This window comes from Silurus meridionalis, chromosome 23 (genome assembly GCF_014805685.1).
Source record: "Silurus meridionalis isolate SWU-2019-XX chromosome 23, ASM1480568v1, whole genome shotgun sequence".
NCBI classification, from domain to species: domain Eukaryota; kingdom Metazoa; phylum Chordata; class Actinopteri; order Siluriformes; family Siluridae; genus Silurus; species Silurus meridionalis.
Genome location: NC_060906.1, coordinates 24,203,460 through 24,229,511, shown reverse-complemented (window position 1 = coordinate 24,229,511; position 26,052 = coordinate 24,203,460). Strand labels below are relative to the sequence as shown.

The following is a 26,052-nucleotide window of genomic DNA, read 5'->3' as shown; positions in this document are numbered from 1 at the left end:
GTATATCAATATTTTTGGTGGAATAAACAAAAACACAACATTGTCATGAATTCTTGTTAAAAGATTCCCACTCATAATTACCTGTTAGGAAGCAACAGCTTCAAATACATCAGTCCCTGTAAGGACAAGTCTCTGTGTTGAAGGACACTTCCATTAAACAGTCTTAGTCTGTAATAAAGAAGAATTTGGACACAATGACTTACACTGAGCTCTAATGAAATTCCTCAGATTATCTATTAAATGACTAATTGGATTAGTCTGGTGTAATCGAAGGATTGTACTAAATTACTGATCTGTTATCAAGCTCAACCTAATACATGTCAATTATTCTCACGTTACTGGTGATATGGTCTTGATAACATAGAAGCCCTCAGTATGCGCAGACGAGATCCCGGTACACTTCGAATAAACGTGGGTCACATGTGGAAGTGGTAGCGCATTGACAAGATTATTGGACTTCGGATGGAAAGGTTGTGAATTAAAAGCTAAGCAAAAAAGAGAACAAGGATCCAAAATGTGACATGAAAAGCGAGGAATCAGAATACAGAGGCTTGGTATTCACGAGAGCTAGGTCTAGTGAACGTGATACTAAAACATAAGGACGATTGGTGAGACATGGTCCGAGACACTACACAAAGATGAACACATGCACACATGGCTTTGAATATGGAGGTCTGTTAGAACATTGTGCCAACTAGCACTTTGTAAAGTCTGGCTCTTGCACTCTGTGGGATCGAAGTGTTCCCTGAAAGCAATGCACTTGACGTGTTGCTGTAGCAAAAATCACTGTAGACTTTTATTCGGAAAAGTCACAGAAACAGAAATAAACCCGAGAAGATCCCCAGATGGAGCTGCCTTTAACGGTTTTTCGAGGTTCATCAGCTTGTTTCTGCATGGTAACGTATAGTGCAGTCACACTGTTTATGAAAATCATTGCAATACCCCATTTTAGTGCAAATCATGTAACCGTATTTATTTACCCTGCAGTAACTAGCATTGGAAATGTGCTTTCTGCCCTGGCGGTTTTCCAGCTCAGTGTTTGCCAGAGATTAGTGTTGAATCTAAGAGAGGGAGGCCACATATCAGTTTCAAATGATTAGCACTGCCAGACAATCTTCATTCCCGTCTCACAGCTAGCATCAGGACGTGTTAACAAGACTGACAAGACATCTGCTGATCAACATTTATAGCAGCGTCAGCTGAACAATGATCCGCATGGTCCATGTTCTGTTTAAAATCGGCGTCCTTGTTTATTTAAAGGCTTGGCTACATCTTTTATTAAATTTCTGACTTACACCAGGTCTTCAGACCTTCTCAAATGGCAATTTTTTGTGTGTTCCAGAAATCATTGCACAGCAATATACTAGTTAATACATAAACACTAAGCCACTCTGCTGGTAACTCACCACGGAGATTGTTTCCCACAACTGTTCCAACAAGGACAATGACATCACCAGTTCAGGCTTCACTAAAGAGATCTTCAGGGACAGCTTAAATCCCTCCATCAGGTGCAACATCCTCAGTGTCCTCAGTTCACCTTCCAAGACAAGTCTATACATGAAACAACATGTCATTTCTGGTGTGCAAAACAGAGTGAGTTAGCAATGGTTGGGTAAAAGTGCAATAAGCAGTAGCCCAAGCATATACAACAAATTCCAATTTTCATGCTAACCAATGATATTCAGAGATTTTTTCATTTACATCATGACACAGGGGAAACAATTTGCGATACCAAGGGATGCCATGTAACTGAAATAAAAGAAGAACCACCCCTTGATAGTATCAGGTGTCATTTCCCCATACAATGGAAAGTCATGGTAAGACATGCAAAGTGTTCCCCTACAAGGAGATCCATTTTTTTGCCAGTTACTTTCGCAGTATCCAAATAAAGAACTTGATTCCAATGGGTGCCATTACTCAATACAAAGGAAAGTTATCTCCCAGTACCACTGGAATTCTTCCCCTTTTATATTGAATGCAGTCTGGTGTACAAGTGGATGGTTTTCTCCAAAAGATAATCTCCCCTATTAAATCAATGGATTCTGTTCCACTGATACAATATAAAGCATCAAGCAATATTGGTTAATGTGTCCACCCAGTGGAATTTTATGTCCCTTTATACTACTGGAGGTGTTCCCCTGTACCAGTAGTTTCTGTCCCTTCATACTACTGGAGGTGTTCCCCTGTTCCAGTTGTTCCTGTCCCTATATACTAGTGGAGGTGTCCCCCCTGTACCAGTAGATGCTGTCCCCTGTATACCAGTGGAGGTGTTCCCCATGTACCACTAGATGCTGTCTCCTAAGTACTATTGGAGGTGTTCCCTTTGTACCAGTAGAGCCTTTCACCTGTATACAAGTGTTCTCATTATACTAGTAGTTCCTTTCGCCTGTATACTAGTGGAGGTGTTACCCCTGTACCAGTAGATGCTGTCCCCTGCATACTAATGGAGGTGTCCTCCAATGTACCAGTAGATGCTGTCCCCTTTATCCTAGTGGAGGTGTTCCCCCTGTACCAGTAGAGGCTGTTTCACTAATATTAGTGGAGGTGTTCCCCCTGTTCCAGTAGATGCTGTCCCCTACATTTTAGTAGATGTGCTCCCCCTGTACCAGTAAGAGTCTCTTAAATACTAGTGGAGGTGTTTTTCCTGTACCACTAGATGATATTTCTTTGATACTACTTGGGGTGTTCACTCTGTACCAGTAAATGCTGTTCTCCAAATACAAGTGGAGGTGTCTCCACTGTACCAGTAGATGCTGTTTCCCTGAATACTAGTGGAGGTGTTCACTCTGTACCAGTAGATGCTGGGTTTCCACTGAAAGTATTTTTACCAGTACTGGTCAGTGTCCTCTCTGAGGAGGTGTTCATCTTGAATCACTTTCGTACCTGTGGATACCATAACTGTACTAGGTGTTAAACTTGGGGCTTGTCTCAATTATTCAGTTAAATAAAACACTTTGGGTTTTCTGTATAGATATGATCATTTTAGAGTATTTAATGGTTAAAAAAAACAAGGTTTATCCTCCACTTCTATTTATTCTTCATTATCAGCCAATGAAATAGATTTCCCAGAATGAAGATTTGAGGTCAGAGTTGGGAAAGTAATGTCCTAGCTAAAATGCAAAGAATTTTTATATGGTTAGAAGTTTATCACTTGAAGGAAATGGCTTGAAGTTTGAGAACTTACTACGTCTTTTAGTTCTCCTGAGACCTGCACAGGTAGGAAACCAACCTGTTCCATAGATCTCTATTAAGAAAAGTGTTTTGTGCATTGAGTTGCAAATGGGCAGCTGGCATTACAAGCCAGCAGCTGCAAATTCCTAATGAGCCTTGCATCAAGGCAGAGTGAAGAAACTTCTAATGAGGTCCACTGAGTTGTTATATCGCAGTTCCACCGAGGAGAATAAAATGCAAACCATGCTGAAATATTCAGAGCTGGGGATCTGTGGTAAGGAGATGGAATGGATGTATATGTATCAACATATATTGATACTAATTTGTACTCTGGTTTTTCCACTGAATACATTAGCTGGTGAGTTTTCAAGCCGAAAAATTGGGTTTAAGTCCCATCGGTGTTGACTATAAACATTTTTCTCACTCTAGGTCTAAATGATGCTGAGGAGTAACTGTTCGGTTGGCTGAATCTAATTTAGTATAAAATGCTTTAAAAAAAAAAACGCAAACACCTTGCTTAGCTTGGTATTGTGCTTAGCGCAGCAGAATGTTTGGCGTGAGTGGCATGGTGTAATGACTTGTGAGGTTTATTATTAGTGTGTTTTTCTATTAGTGCATGGTAAAGAATTCCAGATGGCATCTCCAACTAACAGTCCATCAAAAGCAACTGTTCCTAGGAATTGCTGAGTCAAAGCAGCAGCAAATGTAGCATTTCTTTTTTTATATTTGCAAGCACTGGCCACTAGAATGTAATTAGTTAAAAGCAGGTAATACTAAATACTCTCATTTTCATGCTTTGCAGGTTAAGGTCTAAGATCATGAATATTTAGGGGAAAAATTTATCTCAGAAATGTATTTCTTGCTACTTCTAGGAGCTCCAGCAATGCTTTACCAGAGAATCAGATTCCTTGGCAGTTCCAACAAGTAATTTATGTTTATAACATTTCTGGGATGTTGTCACTGTAGTACTTCATAGGGACCTTCTCATCTAGAACTATCAGGACAACCAGGCACACTGCAGAAACAGTCAAAGAACAACATAGCTGAATGCTAAAAGTTAATAGTACAGTATCTTAGGAGGCTTACACAGATCACCTTTCCCTCTTAGTGTGTGATGTGGAAGCCAGCCAGAGAAATTGGCATGGCCCCAATGGAAGAGTTCCTGTTTGTTCTCTGACAGGGTTTATGCTGGAGAATGGATGAAGTTTTGGCCGACATCCAGATTCTCAGATTAATGTTTCACGTATCATGCCTCGCCGTTTAACACCTGGCTCCTCGCTTGATGGACAGCCAAGACACTCAACCAATGGCGTAGCCTAGAATTCATTTTAAGAAAGACACTAAAGAAAAAGGCAATTAGCAATAAGTGTGACTCTCTCATGAATTCTGGCAGGATGCCTGATGGTAGTAGAAGCAGTGGTCGTTTTGCAAAAGTTCTTTAGTTAATTTATTTAATAATTTATCATCAATTGGAATTGCCATATTTATAACAAATAGATGTAATAAAAATGACTAACTTTATTACAGTTTTTTTTAAGTATTTGAAAGGCATTCTATTAATAGGGAAAATTACTTTATAGAAAAAGCGTTTACGTTTTATTATGATAGATTTTTCAGCTACCAGCCAACTATCATGCACATGCTCAGAGACATGCGAATTCAGCAACCATGTTTTTACGCTATAAATTATTAAACAATCTATATGGAGAAATTACCACTTTTTCACTCCAAAACACTAACCCTAACCTTTAAACCAGACCCTAAGCATAACCCATAAAGTTTAACCTCTAATCCTCACCCTAGCCCAAACACTAATCTTTAACTCTAACCTTTGATTCTAAGCCTGACCCTAAAACCCTAATCACAAACTAACTCCAATTTCTAACCTAGACCCCAGCACTAAATCTTACCCTATCGCTTAAGATAACCTTTAAAATAAACATTAGCACTAACCCCAACCCCAGCCTCTAACCTAAACCCTAACACTAACCTGCACTCTAACCCCAACGTCATCCCCATCCTAAACCCTAACACTAACCCCTAACTCTAACCCCAACCCCATCCTCTACCCTAAAACCCTAACACTAATCCTAACTCTAACCCCAACCCCATCCCTAACCTAAACCCTAACACTAACCCCTAACTCTAACCCCAACCCCATCCTCTACCCTAAAACCCTAACTCTAACCCCAACCCCATCCTAAACCCTAACACTAATCCTAAATCTAACCCCAACCCCATCCTCTACCCTAAAACCCTAACTCTAACCCCAACCCCATCCCCATCCTAAACCCTAACACTAACCCATAACTCTAACCCCAACCCCATCCTCTAACCTAAACTTCTAACCTAAACCCTAGGACTAACCCCAACCCCATCCTAAACCCTAACTCTAACCCCAACCCCATCCTCTAACCTAAACCCTACTCTGACCCTAACTCCAACCTCTTAGCTACACTTTAACCTAACTCTAAACCTAACGACACCCCAGCCCTCACCCCCTTAGCTAAACCTAATCCTAACTCTAATCCTAACCACAAACCCTTACTTCTCAATTCTAAGATCTAACCCTTACTCTAAGCCCCCTAACCAAAACCCTTACTATAACTCTTGTTTGATAAATTAACAAAAGTAAATGCTCCCATGAGCTGCTTTAGTCCTGTTTGATTGGCAAACACCTTACAATTCATGTCACACTGAATACTTATTTTTGTGTTATTCACGTGTAGGTCGTAACAGTTCTATGCGTTAAACTGAAAGTGTATAGTATCTGAAATTGAGGCTTACGGTCAGAGAGAGAGAAAATGTAATGTAATGAGACCGAGTTCCGCTTGACCATCCGAGACATTCACTTCCTGAAAAATGAATTCTTTTATCTGTATGGTTGAGTGAAGCTTGTGGAAGCTTTTATAGCTCCGTGCTCTGAAGCCGTCCCTGGTGGAAGGACTGTAATACTGACAGTAAACACATACTGGAGGGTTTTTACCAGCACACAGGGTCGCACACAGGGTGGAAGGGGATTGTGTGAAGCGGACAAAAGCGATGGAGTAAAACAGGATTGTCATGATTTTACAGGAACGTTGTGTTTTTTAACAAACTCTTAATACACTTAATTTCTTTAAACCATTTCTTTCTCTTCCCTCACTTGTATACTGCACAGGTTAAAGTAATGGTGCGCATCTGTCCTGCAAAAGGGGAAGAGGACACTTCAGAGTCCATGTCCTTCCTGAAAGTGGACGCTCCTAAGAAGCAGCTGACCTTCTGCGAGCCTCTGGCCAGTTCTGCAGCTCTGAGACGCTTTTCCTCCACTGTGGCCCCAAAGACCTTCAATTTTGACGCAGTCTTTACCCAGGATGCATCGCAAGTATGTTTTTCACAGTGTTATTTTTCTGCGTATTCAAGGTTTATTACTTCAGACATGGATTTCAGTATTACTACATAAAGTTCATGTTGTAGACATAAAGTCGATTTAACGTGTAAAATTGACAAATCTCTGTTTTTTAAAAAGCTTCCAGTAGTTACAGGGACTACAACACAATCTCCTGGTGTTTCCTGGTTCATTTCTGCTTAGTAGTTTTCTGTAAGGCTCATTCCAATGAAAGCAACTGTAATGGAGGTGGTGGTTTAGTGGTTAAGGCTTTGGACTTTGCGTCTGAAGATCATGAGTTTGAATCTCAGACCTTCAGATATTTTCACCAAAAACTTCTTAATCCCAGAGAATAAGAACACCCGCAACATAAAGCTAAATTTTTCAGGTAAAATATAAACTTTAAATATAAACTTTAAGCTTTTATAAGTAAGAAGATCAAAAAGATCAATAATCGTAAAACAATCAGAATAATTTTACACAATCTGCTCTTGCATAGTATAAAATTTTCAAAATAAATAAATAAATATTTTTAAGGCTAGAAATAAGATTGTACAGTAGGTCTTCACTAGATGAGGAGTTCTTGCAGTGTTTTGGATTAATCGGAACGTCGACTGCACCCCAGGCTTTCTCACAAATCTCCAAAATTGAGTGGAACATCTTCCCAGAAGAGTGGAGGTTATTTAACAGTAAATAGGAACTACATTTGGAAAAAGGGAGTCTTCAATAATGACAGCGGTCTTGAGCTGAGGTGTCCAGAAACTTTTTATAAATTTACATTCATGGCATTTAGAAGAAACCCTTATCCAGATCAACTTAAAACTGAGCATTTGAAGGTTAAGGGCCTTACTCAGGGGCCCAGCAGTTTGGTGTTGCTGGGATTTGAATTCGTGATCTTCCAATCCAGAATCTTATCCACTATGCTACCGCCTCTTATAAATCTATTTTAAAAAATTAGTCTCCACAACTTCCTATCCCATCATCGGACGATCAGCACTGATTCCCTGTTGTTCAGAAGAACAACATCAGAAGCAGTGCAACACTTTCCTCAGGCAGACACACACTTCCACAAATCCCAAGTGTGAAAAAAGAACCGGTGAACTTATACTTGTGTTTGTCAACCTGAAGGCAGAGGTTTTTTCATCTGTCCATCTTTTAGATAAAAACCTTTAAATGTGGTTCGGATGTAACAAGCGGTCGCTTCAGCGCCGAGTCCCCTGCTGCTAGCATCTCTTTTCATGGGGAAAGTAGCTAATCAAAGAGTTGCTAGAAGTCACCAGGTAATGTCAGCGACTCATTTGCATTTTGTGTTCAAATTCACAGGCGGAGGTGTGTTCAGGGACGGTGGCGGAGGTCATTCAGTCTGTAGTCAACGGTGCAGACGGCTGCATCTTCTGCTTCGGACACGCCCACCTCGGTTAGCACTTTCTTTTCTTTTTTCTTTTTCTTGTCTTGTCTTGTCTTGTCTTTCCTACCTAATTATAAAATGCTTCAGTGTGACTTTCTATATGGTTCTCTGAAGCAGCTAATGCTAAGCTCTTGGTTGTAATTGGTCAGAAGGTTTTGCTTAATTTGTTAGACAAACAGGACAAAATAGTCCCCTTGCACAGCAATACAGCTCCCAGCATTCTTCTGGAACATGTCCTGGAAATCTTCTTTTTGAAGCATCTCAAGCACCTTCTGCAATTCACTCCGGGTCTCTTTAATGGTGTCAAAACGGCCACCTTTGACATATTTATCTTTGGGAAGAGGGCGAAGTCTGCAGGAGCCAATTTGATGAGTAGGGTGGGTGTGGAAGTGAGATCACGGTGACAGGGGTCGCACGTGGGCAAAATTGCATCAGTTGCACAGCTCCCGATGTACACAGGACGATATTTTTTGCCGCACTGACTTATGAAGGTCAGTGCTCTCTGTGACTGTGCGTGCAGCCTTGTGCTGCCACTTGTTGGCATGTCACAAAACTATTCTGTTAACTTTTTGATACCACCTCGTAATCAATCCCCTTATTCTGATCCATTGAGCAGCTCCGATACATGTGGGCAGATTCAAAAGTGTGTGTGTGTGACTGCTCTTTGTCTAGAATAATTCCAGGTGCACATTTTTGCGATTGCTTGTCAGACTGTACGAACATGATCCCCGTGTCACACTGTCGAATCTCAACAGTCATAATGTTGGGAAGGTGATAGTGTGGAAACATAAATAAATAGTATTTTGTTGTCTAGCAACGTTTTGATACCACCTCGTGCCACCTGGGAACATTGATGGTAACTGTAAAAGATAAGAAATAACAGAAGTTTTGTTTATTGTACACATTTGATTGAATACAGTCCATAAGCTCCATATAATTACATATAAAGCCACCACATGGCTCCAATTGTTCTCCAAAACATGGGGTGCAGGATTTGATTAATTACAGGTTTTATTGGTCTCTGGATCTTTGTTGGATTAAAGATTGTCCTCATGTCCCAGGGTTTTGCGCTTCTGGTTTACTGCTTGCTCTTTTCCCGCTGAAAGTGAAAGTGTTTGCCTCCTGTTGTGTTACACTAATCACCCATTGCAAACATCTTCCCAGCACAGCATGGTGTTTTATATCGTATTAATTATCGAAGATCTGATTATATCCATACTGCAGCTCCGGTTTTATTACAGATACATTTTATAATGAAGAATATTGTTGTAGTATATTATTGTTGTGTAAGGTTTTTTGTATGTACATTACACATCTCGCAGGACTCAGCATCCTCTCTAAAACTGTACTGATTAGATTTCCTGACCTGCTCTGTACAGGTAAAACCTACACCATGATAGGTAAAGACAGTTCCACACAGAGCCTGGGTGTCGCCCCGTGTGCCATCTCTTGGCTCTTCAAACTAATCGAGGAGAGAAAGGAGAAGGCCGGGGCTCGGTTCTCAGTGCGTGTCTCGGCTGTGGAGATCAGCGGGAGGGACGAGGCTTTGACAGACCTTCTGGCTGACTTCTGTACAGGAACTGTCCAGGGTGCAGGAGTGTACCTAAAAGAGGATCCGCTATCTGGATCACAGGTAAGTCGGTCCTTCTTTATTTCATTTGAAATATCAAATGACATTAAAAAACTGTCAATTTCTCCATATCAAACTATCAGTATCCATCCTTGTTTTCAAAACCTTCAAAACTTTGTTATTTTTTGTTCTTATTTCCCTCTCAATATCCAGCTGCAGAATCAGAGTGAGCTCAGGGCGTCTTCAGCAGAGCGAGCTGCCTTCTTTCTGGACTCGGCTTTAGCAGCACGGAGCACCAGCAGAGCTGAAAAGGCTGAAGAGCAGCAGTGCAACTCACACATGCTCTTCACCCTCCACGTCACGCAGTACCGGATGGAGAAGAGCACCAAGGGAGGAAGTACGGCCTCACGCACTATTTGTACTGTTTATCTAATGCGAGATTGTCACAGCAGGCGTTTTCATTCCTCTCCAGTATTTCTCCAGTATTTCTGAGCTGAGTCTGGCACGGGCAGAGTCGCCAAATTGATCCCTGAGGTGTGACAACTTTCCAAAGTGCCACTTTCAGCCAAGAAATTGTCACTTTTTACTTTTTTGAGAGAGATTTTTCAGTGGCATCCATTTAATACATTCAACTACAACCCCAATTTTAAAAAAGTTGTGACGCTGTGTAAAATGAACATAAAAACAAAATAAAATGATTTGCAAATATAATAAAACCATATTTCAGTTAAAGTAGAAATATTTAATCAGGTGAACTGGCCTGCTTGCGGTCTGGACCTTTCACCATTTGAAAACATTTGGCGCATCATGAAGCAAAAGACACAACAAAGGAAACCCAGAACTGTTGAGCAACTAGAATTCAGGATCAGGCACATGGGACAAAATTTATCTCAAAACTTAAGCAAATGCTCCCCCCAGTTCCCATATGTAAACGAACAGAAGACATGATGCTACACAGTAGGAAACATCTTCCAGTGTTACATGTTTCAACTTTTTTGACACGTGTTTCAGCCATCATGTTCAAAATGACCTCATTTTCTTCCTTCGAAATGCTACATATTCTAGGTGTAAAGATGTTTTCTATGTTCTATTGTGAATAACATATGGGTTTAGGAAATTTGACATTTTACAAAAGTCTTTTTAGTATTGGAGTTGTGGAAGTCAAAGACACCCTTAGACATTTTTGATTTCACATTAATATACTTCTCTGACTTTCTGATTGATGTTCACGTTCAACCAGAGCATTCCAAAGATTACAAACGTGAAACTGGAGAAAGGAGGCGGAGCTTCCAAAGTGTCAAATAATATCAGACATTTCCGAATGCCTATGCAAATGGCAATCATTTTAGATTCATTTGGCAATTCGCTCATATCCCAGGAACAGTAAGGCGGAATGATGTTAAAATACAGAGCTCCTACACAAAACTAATAAAGCTCAGCAGACCTGAGTTTGTGGATGAAGGGTCTATAATAACCCACTGTCAAGCCTTTGATTTCAGTGTAACATTATTGATTAAAAAAAAAGCCAATTTTCCTTCCATTTGCATACGATTTGCCTAATTTCTTTCTTCCCTTAATGACTACATGACAGCACCCGTAATTGAGCAATTTCATTTTTTTTTATGGTCCAGACAAAGCCTAGCTACCAAATCGCCATGTATCTGATCATTTGTATTTCACTCTTGTATCGACGACAGACCATGTACTTCTGCCGCTGCCAGAATAAATTTCAATGTGTAATGAGATGCAGTCTCCTCTTGTGGAATGTTTATAGAACTTGGCATAAGTGACGAGCTTCTTTGCATTCTCAGCTCGGAGATTGAAATTCGGCTGATTTAAAGTTAATGGTCTCTTTCTCGATCCCGAGTACGTGCCTCTTCTATCTGCTGTAACGATACTTTAGGTTAGTGACCTACATTTACTGTAAATGCTCCATTTTTCAATGAAAAGCATTTATTTACCTAGGCACGTTAGAGCTCGGCTGCAAACTCCCAGTAGAGCACAGTACAGTACAGCTTAGGAAATGAACAACCATCCGACATTTTGTAAATATTTCCATTGCCAATTGGTTCGAAATGCAAGTGGACTGTACCAGCATCAACATGGCTTTTGTAAACATGTATCCTCTTTCGGCTGCAGTGTCTGAGGGGCGGAGTCGTCTACATCTCCTGGACTTGGGCAGTTGTGAATCTGATGTCACTCAAACAAGGGATGGTGGTGGAGGCCAGTGTCTGTCTCTGGCCGCTTTGGGGAACGTCATCCTTGCTTTAGTCAACGGTGCAAAACATGTGCCGTATAGGTGAGTCCGTGTGCAACTTGTCAGCTATCCAATTAAATGCAAGGCTTATCAGGTATGACAGATTGTTTTAATGAGGTAAGGTGATATCTGAGAGAGTTAAGTTCCAGAGCCAGACTGATTTGCATGCACATCCTCAGGTCATCAAACTAATTAGTCTACCTTGGAAAAAAGTTATGGTCGGGAGTTTGTGTCAGGGGAGAGCTTAAGATCAGCTAGAGAATTTCATTGAATCCCCCAACCCCAAATGGTTTCCTTTTTGTCTAACAAAATGATTTTTGGATGCATTATTCAGGGACAGCAAGCTCACCATGCTACTGAGGGAATCATTGGGCAACATCAACTGCAGAACCACCATGATTGCCCACATTTCGGATTCGCCAGCCAGTTTTGCTGAGTCGCTCTCCACGGTGCAGCTAGCCTCTCGCATTCATCGCATGAGGAAGAAGAAATCTAAGGCATGACATCTTATTTATTTCATATTCATGAGCTTAGCTTTGTTTGTCTCACTGTTTCACTGTTTACTGAGATATTTTCTTTTGCATTATGGATTCGAAAAAGCATTAAAATGATGTAGTTTACCAAATTAGTACAACTACACTGATCAGGCATAACATTATGATATTGCTACATTATGACCGGTGGGAGAGAAGCACCTACTGAATTTATCAGACAGCAAGTGAACATTTTGCCTTAAAGTTGATGTTAGAAGCAGGAAAAACAGCCAATGTTTGACAGATTGTGATGTCTAGATGACTGGGTCAGAGCATCTCCAAAACTGCAGCTCTTGTGGGATGGTCCCGGTCTTCAGTGGTCAGTATTTATCAAAAGTGCTCAAAGGAAGGAACAGTGGTGAACCGGCGACAGGGTCATGGACGTAAAAGTGCTCCAAGGAAGGAACATTGATGCACATCACATTGAGGCACATTGATGCACGTGGGGAGCGAAGGCTGGTCCATGTGGTCCGATCCAACAAACAAGCTCCTGTAGCTCAAACTGCTGAAGAAGTTAATGCTGTTGATCGATGGGTAACGACTGTTTTAGCAGCAAAAGGGGATGAACACAATATTAGGCAGGTGGTCATAATGTTATGCTGGAATGGTGGCCATAAAGTTATGCCTCATCAGCGTGTAAATCTACGTAGTGGACTAAATGTGTACTGATTGATTTCTCTGTAAATATCAGTCAATAGCTTAGCAGTAATCAGTATTAGTCAATGGTTTTTATATTGACAGCTCTTCATAATATTTGGTATCTATTGTCAATGCAATACTTAATTGCCTTGATACTCATAATTGATTTAAATGCATTTTTACCTTTGCTGGCATCATGAATATTCTATATTTTGATTGTCACCATTAATTTATTTCTATATTTTTTCAGTATGCCTCCAGTTCCTCAGGAGGGGAGAGCTCTTGTGAGGAAGGACAAACCCGGAGGCCACCTCACTTAAAACCATTGTACCCTAGAACAGTAGCTCTAGACCCAGACCACCCTGCACTTCTTTCCAGTGATCCAGACTACTCCTCCAGTAGTGAACACTCATGCGATACAGTTATCTATGTAGGTCCCGGAGGAGCCCATATATCTGATCGTGAACTCAGTGATAATGAAGGACCCCCAGCCTTCGTTCCCATCATTCCTTCACTCAACAAAAAACGTTCAAAAGAGGCTCCCAAATCAGATGGGGATCATCTAAAGTGCAACACATTTGCAGAGTTACAAGAACGGCTTGAGTGTATTGATGGGAGTGAGAGCACAGCTACTTTTATCGGTGAAGGAAAAGGTCCTCAGACAGTCCCTAAGACTCAAGTTGGGGCAGGGAAAGCAACAGAGGGGGTTCTTGCATGTAGCAAGATGATTAAATCCTCCCTCCACAAGCTTTCTGATATGGAACACCTCAAAAAGCCTTCAGATGAAGTTGTGTGCAGTCAATTTTCAGCTCAGGATGCTGAACCTGTTGTCCGAGAGAAGGTCTTCGAAAAAGGATCTTCACCCTTGTTACAAAAGACCTCAAATTTGACTAGTGATAGTATTTTAGCCACAAGGGCACCTCCAGTGGGTATGAGCCAGCCAGCTCTCAGGCAAGGAGTTCCTCATCATCTAAGTAGAAGCCCAGTAGAAGTAAGTCACCTGCGAGCAGCTTTTCAGAGCCGATGTCTTGAGAGAGATGTTTTAAGAACTACTATAACTCTGCAGCAACCTGTGGAGTTAAATGGGGAGGATGAAATAGTGTTTACTGTGGTTGAAGAGCTGCCCACTAGTCTAATTCCAGACAATGGACGACCCTCCAGCATTATCAGCTTTAACAGCGACTGCTCCCGGCAGGCTATGTCCTCTGGATCGCGTCCCGTCAGTATAATCAGCAGCATCAACGATGAGTTTGATGCATATGTATCGCAGGTAGACATTGCACAAAAAAGCCACGCAAGGTCAAAAGACGCGATGCCATCAGGGCAAAGCACAGCTTCGAAAATCTCATATTTAAAAAAGACGATGAATACCAATGCCTCATACTTGCCTAGAGATATTTCACCAAAGGAAGCAAACACACAAGATAATATTTCAACAGCTAATAAACCTGGTGCTTTATGTATGGACAGTTCCTCCCAGCAAGGTGCAAACAGCTCCTTCAATGGTAGTACGGTATGTTTTTCTGAGTTATACTACCAATCAGGGACCTCTGAGAAAATTCCGACAGCCAAGTGCCCACCACCTTTTGATACAAATAAAACTGCTTTCAGAGGCCAGAGGTCTGTTAAATCAAGTACCATTATCACTGCACAGCCAGCACAGATGCCTAATACAAACCACTCGACTCTCCCGAAAAAAAACAAACCTACCTCATCTGTTGAGCCAAATAGCAGCTTCAGCCGAGTGTTTCAGAGGCAAGGAAGCAGGACAGATGAACACTGGATGACCACGATTAGCCAGGTAGATTTAAGAAGTGCAGAATGCATCTCTCCAGGTAAGCCACCCAAATCTGTTATGAGTGGAATCCCATCCAGGAAGACCACAGGTGGAGGAAGTAGCAGTATCCCACGGTCTGCAAAAATGCCTCCATCTTCCTTCTCCCATAGAGTGGTGGATGGGTGTGAGAAGTCCAGTGTTAAAAAAGAAGAAAGTCTGAGCAGAATGCCTCAGCTCAGACGAGGGGCCACAACACTTGGCATGATCACAGTGCCTCATAGCTCATCAGAGTTGAAGTGGGGTCATGATGCTGTGCAAACAAGTTCTACACTGAAATACTCCTCCTTAGGGAAGCGACCAAATGGGCAGAAAAGCAGCTTACTCCCAAAGTCTGGCAGCATGTCACCCCCTGCCCCACCCATAAGAAAATCCAGCCTGGATCAGAGGACCCGTACTTTGATGTCTCCTAGTGCCTTAAGGTCATCGAGCAATGATACATTTAGATCCTCATCATCCAAAGCGACACTCTCTGAGGAGGATTTCGATGTTCGGGTTAGAGCGGAATCTTTTAGCTTTAAATCCTTCAGCTTAAAGTCAGGATCCAGTCCACGAGGTGCAAAAGGAGACAGTAGAAGATTCTTTGGAAGTCATTTCTCCCTTGAAAGGTGTGACAGTTTGACATCAATTGAATCCAAACAAGGAATGATGAGAGAGAGCAGTAGCGTTAACCTGGGTGGTAACAGCAAGTTAAATAGGATGGTACCAAGACTTGGGGTTACCAGCTCCATCTCAACACCCCTCTCTCCCCCATCGACCAGTACCACTGAAGGCAGCAAATTTAGGCCGATCAAAGCTAATTTAAGTCCTAGAGCCATAGTTGGCAATGGGAACAAAACAAAGACATTGTCTAGTAATAATTCCAAACCTTTGAGTGCCACAAAATCATTTTCCACCTCAAATGTTTGGACTGCCAACCTACCTCCAAGTGGCAAACCATCGACTCATTCAGTTATAGGAGCAAGCACAAAACCAGGGAAAGGTACCCTCATGGGCACAAAGCAAGCCATTCGAGCTGCTAATAGCCGGGTCAGTGAGCTTGCATCAAGCAGCTCCAAGAAACCCATCAGAGGACCTAATGATCAGGCAAGTGCTTCTGCTGATTCGGGACCAACTCCAAAAAGTGAACCTTGTTCATTGCCATCGCCGTACAGTAAAATCACTGCTCCTAGACGACCGCAGCGCTACAGCAGTGGCCACGGCAGTGACAACAGCAGCGTCCTTAGCGGTGAGCTGCCCCCAGCCATGGGCCGCACTGCTCTGTTCTACCACAGTGGAGGCAGCAGTGGATATGAAAGCATGATCAGGGATAGTGAAACCACAGGTAGCGCATCTTCCACCCACGACTCCATGAGCGAGAGCGGAGTGTCTACCTCCAGCCGAACCAGGGTGTCAAAGTCTCCCAAAAAGAGAGCCAATGGTAGGTTTCGCTTCCAAGTCATGCAGGAATTAATGCCTTTTTCTCTGAACTTTCATAGGAAATGATGTTGTAGATGCCAGGAAGTGTTACTTGATTATTTTAATGAAAGGTTTGAGAGTTGAAACCTGACAATTTTTTTTCAAGGACATATCCATTTCTGATGTCTAGATTGCTTCAGATAACAATGTTTCTCTGGCCGATATGCAATCATTTCTTCTCACCTTTCTGTCTAGAGTTACTCATTTGCTCAAATGTTAGTTATATTGCTTGCATTCTTTGGCACTTTGTTCACCAGAAGTACTTACATTATACTACTGTATGCATGTTTAAAAAAACATTATTTGCAAGACTCAAGAACATCTTGTGGTTGACACATGGACATTTTTTTAAGCCTTGTATTTTTTTTTTTTGTTGTTTTTTTTAGAAATTTTTGTTTATGTAAAGTTTGTAGCTTGCATTAAGAGACAATCGTACCATCTTGCCCTGAATGCATATTAGCATATATCAACCCCATACTGGACTGTTTTGATGTTGTGTCTACTTAGCGTTCACGGCGCATACATAATTTAAAGCATGCCTATAACCTCCTTGGATATTCCTGGTGTGCACCTACGGCCCAGATGTCGAGCATTACCCTGTCTGACCTCTCCAGGCCTGCAGCGGCGGCGGCTGATCCCTGCTCCCCTGCCCGATAGCACCTCTCCTGGCAGGAAGGCTGGAGCTGCAGGCCAGTGGGTGGACCTGCCTCAGCTGGGGGGCTCCCTGAAGGATGCCTTTGAGATTAAAGTGTACGAGATAGATGACATGGAGAGGCTGCAGAGATGCAAGGAAGGCATGGTGACTGAGGTGAGAGCATTTAAGCTGCATGATTGATTTTAAAGTGTTTTTTTGTGGTTAAGCATGGTGTACTGGGAGGGATTTCAGAGTTTTGCTCCGAGAATAAAATTTGTAACCCTTTTTATACTACGCTTGTAATGTTTATTAAACGTTAATTTAGAACCTGTTATTTATTGCACACGTTTGCAAAAAGTAATGTTCTTTGCAGAGAACGGTTTCATTATGTAGTAATTAGTTCTTTATATACCCAACGGCATTTAAAGCTAATTAAATGATATAAGAAATAAAACTCTGTGTTATGATGTTATATAGAATAATGATGAATGGCATTATTTTTGTGTATCACTTCCTGGAATGTTTTGCTCATTTTAACACACAACAATTATACAGGCACCAAATATATTTTTAATTATTATGAAATGACACATCTGAGAGAGAACCACCAGTCACGCCTTCTTCCAACACCCAACACTCTCGCTCAGCCTCTCCCTCCTATTAACCACCTACACCTACAAGTTTTTGTTTCCTTGCAACAAACTTGGTAATGTAACAGTATGAAGATTTCCTTTGACCAAACAAATCTTTAGATGTTACACTTTATTTTTATTGAAAAATCCTCCTTTAGCAGGAAGAACAGCTTTATATGTTCTCAGGACAGTTTGTTTCTCCAAACATTTAGCTGATATACTGTTTCTTGTAAAACTCGGCAAAGATGTTCTTCCCTAGTTGGAGTTTTCTTGTTCATCCCAGAGCAGTTCAGTAGGATTTAGGTGCGGTGACTAGGAAGGTCGTTCCATGATAAAAGTCACTCCAGACATCTGTTTACTCTCTAAATAACACTTACAGAGCTCAGACGTGCTCTTCGGCTCATCGACTTGTTGAACGATTAAGTCGCTTCCAATGAGCTGCAGTCCAGACGGAACTGCATGGTGATGAAGTGTGGAATGGGAGACATGATGGTTCAGGCTTCCATTCACTTTCCGGAACCTTCACTTCTTCAAAACAACCCCAAACCATTACACTTCCATCTCCATGTGTGAGTGTGGGGGTGAGGGAGTCTGATCACATCTTCTTATACAAGTTCTTCTATTAGAGACACAAATGTCGCATTTGGACTCCTAAGAACTTTCATCCACTGTCCAATTCATTTCATATGAACAAAAGGAAGATGTGTCTTAAAAACCATAAAAGACTTGGGGTTTCCCAACTTTTGTTAGCCGCTGTAGATGGTTGGATGTCTGTAAAACAAGGTCTTGATCTCAGTAATGTTCCTAGACACAATAGTTTTCAGGATCTGTGTACTGCTCTGTCCTGAAAGTACTTTAACTCTGATACAAAGAGCTGACACTGGAGACTCCTTCTTTATTACTATACTGTATATTTGAGATTTCTAAGAAAGTGGTTGCTCAGTGGACAAGATGTTGGACTTTTAATCTGAAGGTTGTAAGTTCAAATCCCAGCAACACCAAATGCACCAGCTAAACAAAACCAATTTAGAGGAGCAAAAGTGGATCGAGTTGGACAGAAAACATGGCCTGCTAGTATCCTAGAACAAAATCTTTCCTGTCTCCACGAGATGACACGAAGAAACCGGAATCGCTCGTCGTCCCTAATTGAGCATGATGTTAATTAAAAAGCGTAAGCACCTGCGGCGGTCCCCGAGTCCCTCTCTCCCTGTGATCAGGGGGGCACGGCAGGAATTTGCATGTGTAGAGGTGATCTCAGGAACAATTAGCGCCGTCTCATCAGCGCGTGACAGACACTTTTAGCCTGTGATGAATGAGGCGTGTTCTCACAATCTGCAATCTGTCTGATGGCTCTTTAAAGTCGGTGCTGTGCTGCATGTCCACCCCATGGATCGTTAACCCTTCACGCTAGTCTGAACCCCCATCGCCGGCGGCACGTGGAATGATTTATTTTAGGGTAGGAAGAGCTCCATTTCTCCCTGCACTCCAGGAAGAGGAGGAGGAGCTGTTTTTCTGCCGAAATGACGATCTTCATTTACTTTATCTAATAGTCTTTTTCATCTCTGTGCGTCAATTACATTTGCATTAGCATACGCAAACATCCGCCCACCCCCCCCCCCCCACCGCTTGTCACACGCTCCACAGCTCTCTGAAGATATGTTAATTAAAAGGCAAATATTTTACCCCACAGTGCTCCTGAATGCAATTCTGGATTCTGACTGGTCAGAAGGGATTGATTGTTTTTTTTTTTTAAGAACAGCAGCTTTGGTTTGTATTAAAGCCCTCATTCTGATCACCATAATCCGTTCTAGAGCAATAGTTCATTTGAAGTGATGTGGTAAAGTTTTTTAAAAGCAACCACATGTTTATGGAACATTTACGGAAGAAGACTCCAGTGTCAGACTTAAAGCTGTGTGTTTAAAAGAATGTATAGGCATAGGAATTGTGAAAGTGTATGCAGTGTAATAATGAGGAAAAAGAAAAAAGTTGAACATATCGCACGTAAGTTGGTTTTTGGAATTACAGACATTCCCCAGCTTTGAAAGTAACTATGGATAAAGGGATTAAAAGTACAATCTCACTCATCAGGCAGTGCTTTTCATTTATTCCCAGTGTTTCAGTGATGACCTACCTGATTCAATCCCATCGTTATGACCCACGTCTGTAGAAATCATCAGTGCTATAGAGAAGTGCAGTAGAACAGAGCGCTGCATCACACACAGGAATCTCATACAGTGAGAATGAATGAATAAAGCAAGAAACCCAATGAACACAATTCAACACGTCTCCTTTCACTGGAGCCACAACTGCACCTCCACATACATCATCTCCAGCAGAAGCACCGATATTCACCTCGTAACATCACCCCGGGGTTTCCTGTTTTTTCTGTATATATTCGGGATTTTAAATGAAGGCAAATTGGGATTTTGTGCAAATTTTACAGGAAAGAAAACACAAAAGTATAAACTGTTCATGAAAAACCTCAACAACTGTTTGGATCTGTTTTGGTGTTGTTTCCGCACCGTGTCCAGCTTTTCTTGAAAAATTCATCTTGTAAATGTCCTTGTAGGTGTTTCTGTGACCAAATCAGTTTCTTTTCCTCTGTCAGTCGCTGTGAAATGAAAAAATCAGCTATTAAATTCACATGAATGTATTCGAGATTGTGCAGTTTGCTACAGATGCGGGTTGTGAGCTCTGACTAGTGACGCTGTCTGACCATCCAATCACAGGACGTAAAAAATGCAGACGTTATCGGATGCCTGCTAGAGAGCCTCGGAGTCATCAACTCAAAATCTGATTGGTTACAGCAACATACAGTTTATGCTTAATTAAAGCCTCTATACACGATGTAACAGCTGAATTCTGATTGTATAGAAACGCCAACATAAACAGACACTATACAATGTAGAAAATACACTACTGGGGAAGAATTGAATACATATTTATGGACAAAAATTCATTTAAAACGTTAGATAGAATTATTTATTTAATAGAATGAGATCTTTAAAGCTTTCTGTTTTCTGAAGGTCATTTTCTGAAGGTCTTGAGAATTAAGTGGGTTTTCATTGCCAGTGCAAAAAATTCTAAATAAGATAAAAAAAAGATTAAACTTAAATAAATTAAATTAAATACTGTCAAATAAAATAAAAACAATATTCTGGATAAAACCACCCCACGCTCTGAGGAGATTTGGTCCTGGTGAGCTCTGTGCCCTTATTTATAGTTCAGCTGTAATGAAATCCAGCCTATCGAGTGTCAGCACACAGATTAGTCCTGACTGGAGTTGAAGCTGAGCTGTAAGTTTGCAGTGATGTTTGGAGTTTTTGTGCTTGGGCTCTGCAGTGAGATAAACACATCCTGGTCCCTGTGTGTATCTCGTCCCAGGGATTACAGTACTTCAGCGCTCGCCTCAGGATGCTGGAGAAGAGACAGCAGCAGATCCGCGAGCTCAGGACCAAGCACGAGAGGCTCAGGAGGGAACTGGAGGACGCCAAGACTCGACTGATGCTCGACCCCGAGAAGTGGGCAGGAGAGTGTGAGTTCACGTCCTGTAGTGTTTGAAGAGTAGTTTACACACACTGGTGTAAAACCCACAAGGTATTTAATCTTAGATAACAGGGGTGAAGTGGTGTTTTATTTTTTTTGTAGATGTAAAGTGACATGACAACTGGAAAAGTTTCTGAGTAGGAATTCCTTATGGAGACACACACACACACACACACACACACACACACACACACAAACCATGTCTGAGTTTTTGCTGAAGAGGGTCATGATTTATAAAGTGAGACAGACACCATAGGGGCTTCACAACCAAAACACTTTCTGCTCTGATTGCAGGAGGGAAAATAACGGCTTATTGATTCAAGGACATGCCACACCAACACACACACACACACACACACACACACACACACACACACACACACACACACACACAGAGCAGCTTTTATTTATTTACTCACACTTGCTCCGACTAACATTCTTTAAAAGTACAATTGGACTTCAGTGACTTTGCGCTGTTGTATTGATCCTAACAGAATGATTGTCTCTGCACTCCAGCACTGCTCAGGCTCAGGCTCAGGCTGTTCACTCTGGTGCTTGTGGCCTGTTCTGCATTTATTTTACACAGAAGCCATATTAATATTTAGATTAGCTGATGAATATGCAGTGTGTGTAGCTTCTAAATTAAAACCCAGTCAGTGTGAGAACTGGTTTGTTCCGGTAACTTTATCCTTATAGGCTTATCTCTATTGGTTTATCCCCACAGAGGTGCTTTTTACCTGTCACATGTATGTTACAGCACAGTGAAAACCTCACTTCACATATATATATATTCAGGACCCCTGGAGCACAGAAGGTTAAAGGCTTTGAACCCCTGACCTTCTGATCTCCTCATAGATATAGTGTGATCTTTATAGGTTTTTCATTAGAGCTTTACCTTCTTATATTCTTATACATGCACATCTGTCCATAGATGTTTCTTCTTATATGTTTCTCTATTTGTATGTTTATCAATATACATTTATACATATACATATATTCTTGTATCTATTTGATTTATCCTTATAGGTTACTGTTATACATTTATTTCTATAGGGTTTATCCATATACAGTTATCTCTGTAGGTTTATCTATAAATATTAATCTCTATAGGCTTTTCCATATACATTTCTCTCTATAGAGTTAATCATATACATTTATTTCTATAGGTTTATCCATATATATTTATACTTATACATATATTGTTGTATCTTTTTGGTTTATCCTCATAGGCTATCGTTATACATTTATTTCTATAGGGTTTATCCATAAACATTTATTTCTATAGACTTTTCCATATACATTTTCTTCTATAGGTTTATCCATATACAGTATGTTTATTTCTATAGTTTTGTTCCATACATTTATTTCTATAGGTTTAATCATATACATTTATTTCTATAGGTTTAATCATATACATTTATTTCTATAGGGTTTATCCATAAACATTTATTTCTATAGACTTTTCCATATACATTTATTTCTATAGGTTTATCCATAAACATTTATTTCTATAGACTTTTCCATATACATTTATTTCTATAGGGTTTATCCATAAACATTTATTTCTATAGACTTTTCCATATACATTTATTTCTATAGGGTTTATCCATAAACATTTATTTCTATAGACTTTTCCATATACATTTATTTCTATAGGGTTTATCCATAAACATTTATTTCTATAGACTTTTCCATATACATTTATTTCTATAGGGTTTATCCATAAACATTTATTTCTATAGACTTTTCCATATACATTTATTTCTATAGGGTTTATCCATAAACATTTATTTCTATAGACTTTTCCATATACATTTATTTCTATAGGGTTTATCCATAAACATTTATTTCTATAGACTTTTCCATATACATTTATTTCTATAGGGTTTATCCATAAACATTTATTTCTATAGACTTTTCCATATACATTTATTTCTATAGGGTTTATCCATATACATTTATTTATATAGGTTTATCTATAAATATTAATCTCTATAGATTTATCCATATACAGTATGTTTATTTCTATAGGTTTAATCATATACATTTCTCTCTGTACCTTTACAGTATCTCTATTATTTATCTCTATAAGTTTATCCATATACATGTAGTTTTATTTCTATAGTTTTGTTCCCATACATTTACCTTATACATTAACCCTAAAGGATTATCAATTATAATTTTTTTCCCTACACCTTTATTTCTCCAGGTTTATTCCTAAGATTTGAGATGTAAGATTTTTTATGAGTTGGTGTGTATATGCGCACCCACGAAGGTTTATTCCTATATGTTTATCCATATATAAATTGAACACTGTATGTTTATCCCTACACATTTCCCTTGTATCATTCCTATAGTTTTATTTCTATACTGTAGTCTTATCTCTATATCTTTATCTCTGAAGGTTTATCCATTTATGTTCATCATTATGAGTTTATCCCTTCATGTCTATTCATTTTTTGTATTCCTTTACATTTATCCCTATAAGTTTGTTCTTTAATGTTTGTTACTATAGCCATTTGCCCCTATATATATCTAGCTATAGATGTTTATAGATATGTATAGATATACGATTATAGATATGAAATTGAATGTAACATAATAGAACAGTGAAGATGTGGATGTCTGGAGGGTCTTGGATTCAATCTCAGTGTCATCCTTTTTTTTTGTTTTTTTCAGTTGACGTGGATCCGGATCTGGACCCAGAGTCACATGACTTCCTGGAGGCTCTGGTTCAGGCCACGGCGGAGCTGGAGTTTTGCGTCAACCTGTGCAAGTCTCGCGTCATGATGGAGACGTGTTTCGACATTCTGGCCCCGACGTCCCCGGGGCAGAAGCTGGAGGTGTGAGGAGGAGATGGAACATCAATGCATATTTACTGAGATGTTTATTCACCAAACCAGGAAGTGCCTTGATTTTAATTATAAAAAAGGTTGTTTCTCTTAGCAGATAAAAAAAAAGTTATTTTGCATTGGAATGCGTTTAAAACAGAAAGAAATACATAACGGTGTTGAGAAAAAGGGAGAAAAAGCAATAAGGTAATTTATTGCTGATCCCAGAACCTCCTGTGGAGCAGCTTGTTTTTATTAAACTCCCTGTATTGCTTATTTATTGTTTTTAATTTATTTTTATTTATTTTTTTATTATTTAATAAATTAACGCTCACATGCTAAACCCTGTCAGTATTCATGCATTTGCAAAACTTCGCATCAGATCTATGAAAAGCTTTTACGGATTTGTATGTATGGAGTTATGCTCTAGGGCCAAAAGTATTGGGACACCCGACGTTTCCAGCCGTATGTGTTTCTTCTTCAAACTGTTCGCACTAAGTTGGAGGCGCACACGTGTATCTGACGTCTTTCATGCGTTTGATGTCGTTCATGAACTACGAGACCCAAAGCTGTTGCAGCATGACAATGCTCCTGTGCACAAAGCCAGCTCCATGAAGATCTGCTTTACATGGGTTTGGAAGATGTGGGAGATCTCCTGCTGTAGAGCTTAAACCTGTTGAACACATGTACGATGAACGTGAACGTTGACATGGCCTCCTCACCATCGCCTGTATCTGTCCCTGACGTCACTAACACCGTTCTCCATTAAATCTAGTGGAACATCTTCCAAGAAGAATGGAGGTTTTTATAGCAGTTCAGAAGCATGTTCAAAAAGAAACAGATAGCAACCTTATGGTCAGATGTTCATAAACATTTGGCACATCTAATGTGTCTCAAATAGTTGATCTCTTTCGAGAATTCAATATTTCAATTCCATAAAATTGATCGTGGCAATAAATGAAACATGCCAGGATAGACTCAACAGCACGCGCAAAAACAGCCTCATATATCATTCGTTTCTTTTTCTTTTTTATACATTTTTTTATTCATTTGTATTTTTTTATGATTTTGTCAATTTACGAAACACTGATTTCTTTTCTTTTGTTTTGCTGCTGGAGGAAAACGTGTCTCTAAAGACTCGAGCTCATTTTGCTCGCATGTTGCTCAGTGAGCTAAAAGACAGAATTACTCGATCATCAGAAGCTCGGTGAATTCTGATCAAACTCGGTCTTCTGGGTTCTGCTCCAGTCTTTGATTGAGTCTCTGATGATCTTTTTTTTGGAACCTCGTACCATTTTTTCAAAAACCTTTAAACACTAAGAATTAATATTAGAAAAAGAAATCTAATTAAAAAAAAGACTTTTAAACCTCATTGTCTATTTAATTTTTTTATTATTTTGTAATTCTGCCTAATTATTGACATTATTTTCTAAGTTTGAAAAGAGTTTTCTGTTTATTTTAGAGCTATGTAAGACCACTCTTATCTTCTCAGTGTTTCCGCTTTATATTGTACAGTTTTTTAACACTTTGTAAGAACATGTACAGAAACTTCCATATGCATCACTTCATGATTGTGAATAAAAAAATAAATAAAAGAATTTGACCTTGTAGCGATTTTCTCTGTGATCTGATGTTTTATTATTGAGTAGATTGGATTATAGAGACAGAGAAAAAATGTAAATGCAATAAACTGCAATACAGTATTTTGCACTGTATCAGATGTAGCTTTTGCAGGTTCCTGGAAGATTCCACTGAACGACTCAATGACCTTTATACAAATAACTCCAAGTGAGAAACTCTAAAGATTTGATAAATCCACAGCATCATAATGCACATTTATCTCAGTCCCAGCATCTTCTCAGCTCGGAGGATGCTGATGAAAAGCAGGAGTGCACTGAAAGCTACATTATATACACAAATATGTGCGGTCTCCTAAACATTAAATTGGTACATCCCATTCCACATGTAGTCCCCATCGCTGTTATAATAAGCTTCATTCTTTCAGGAAGATGTTCCACTAGATTTTGTGGAGGTTTGTGTGGAGATTCCTTTAATGCCTGGGTTGCAGTCAGTGTTCACATTCGCCCCGAAGGTGTTTAATAGGGTTTATAGCAGGAGATCTTTCACATCTTCCAACCCATGGAAAGCAGATCTTCATGCTGCTGCTTTGAT

General features: G+C 40.1%; 1 protein-coding gene across 3 annotated transcripts in view; it reads left to right on the top strand.

The window, feature by feature from the left end:
• Positions 1-25,488, top strand: part of kif26aa (kinesin family member 26Aa) — a 93,199-nt gene extending 67,711 nt beyond the window's left edge. For all 3 annotated transcript variants that reach the window (XM_046836739.1, XM_046836740.1, XM_046836741.1), the window contains 10 exons: positions 6,332-6,535; positions 7,862-7,955; positions 9,326-9,579; positions 9,730-9,913; positions 11,656-11,815; positions 12,108-12,270; positions 13,196-16,199; positions 16,852-17,045; positions 20,888-21,038; positions 23,729-25,488. In XM_046836739.1, coding sequence (XP_046692695.1) covers positions 6,332-6,535; positions 7,862-7,955; positions 9,326-9,579; positions 9,730-9,913; positions 11,656-11,815; positions 12,108-12,270; positions 13,196-16,199; positions 16,852-17,045; positions 20,888-21,038; positions 23,729-23,898 — 4,578 coding nt within the window. In that variant the 3' untranslated portion in view covers positions 23,899-25,488. The remainder of the gene's footprint in view (positions 1-6,331; positions 6,536-7,861; positions 7,956-9,325; positions 9,580-9,729; positions 9,914-11,655; positions 11,816-12,107; positions 12,271-13,195; positions 16,200-16,851; positions 17,046-20,887; positions 21,039-23,728) is intronic.
• The last annotated feature ends 564 nt before the right edge of the window (positions 25,489-26,052 follow it).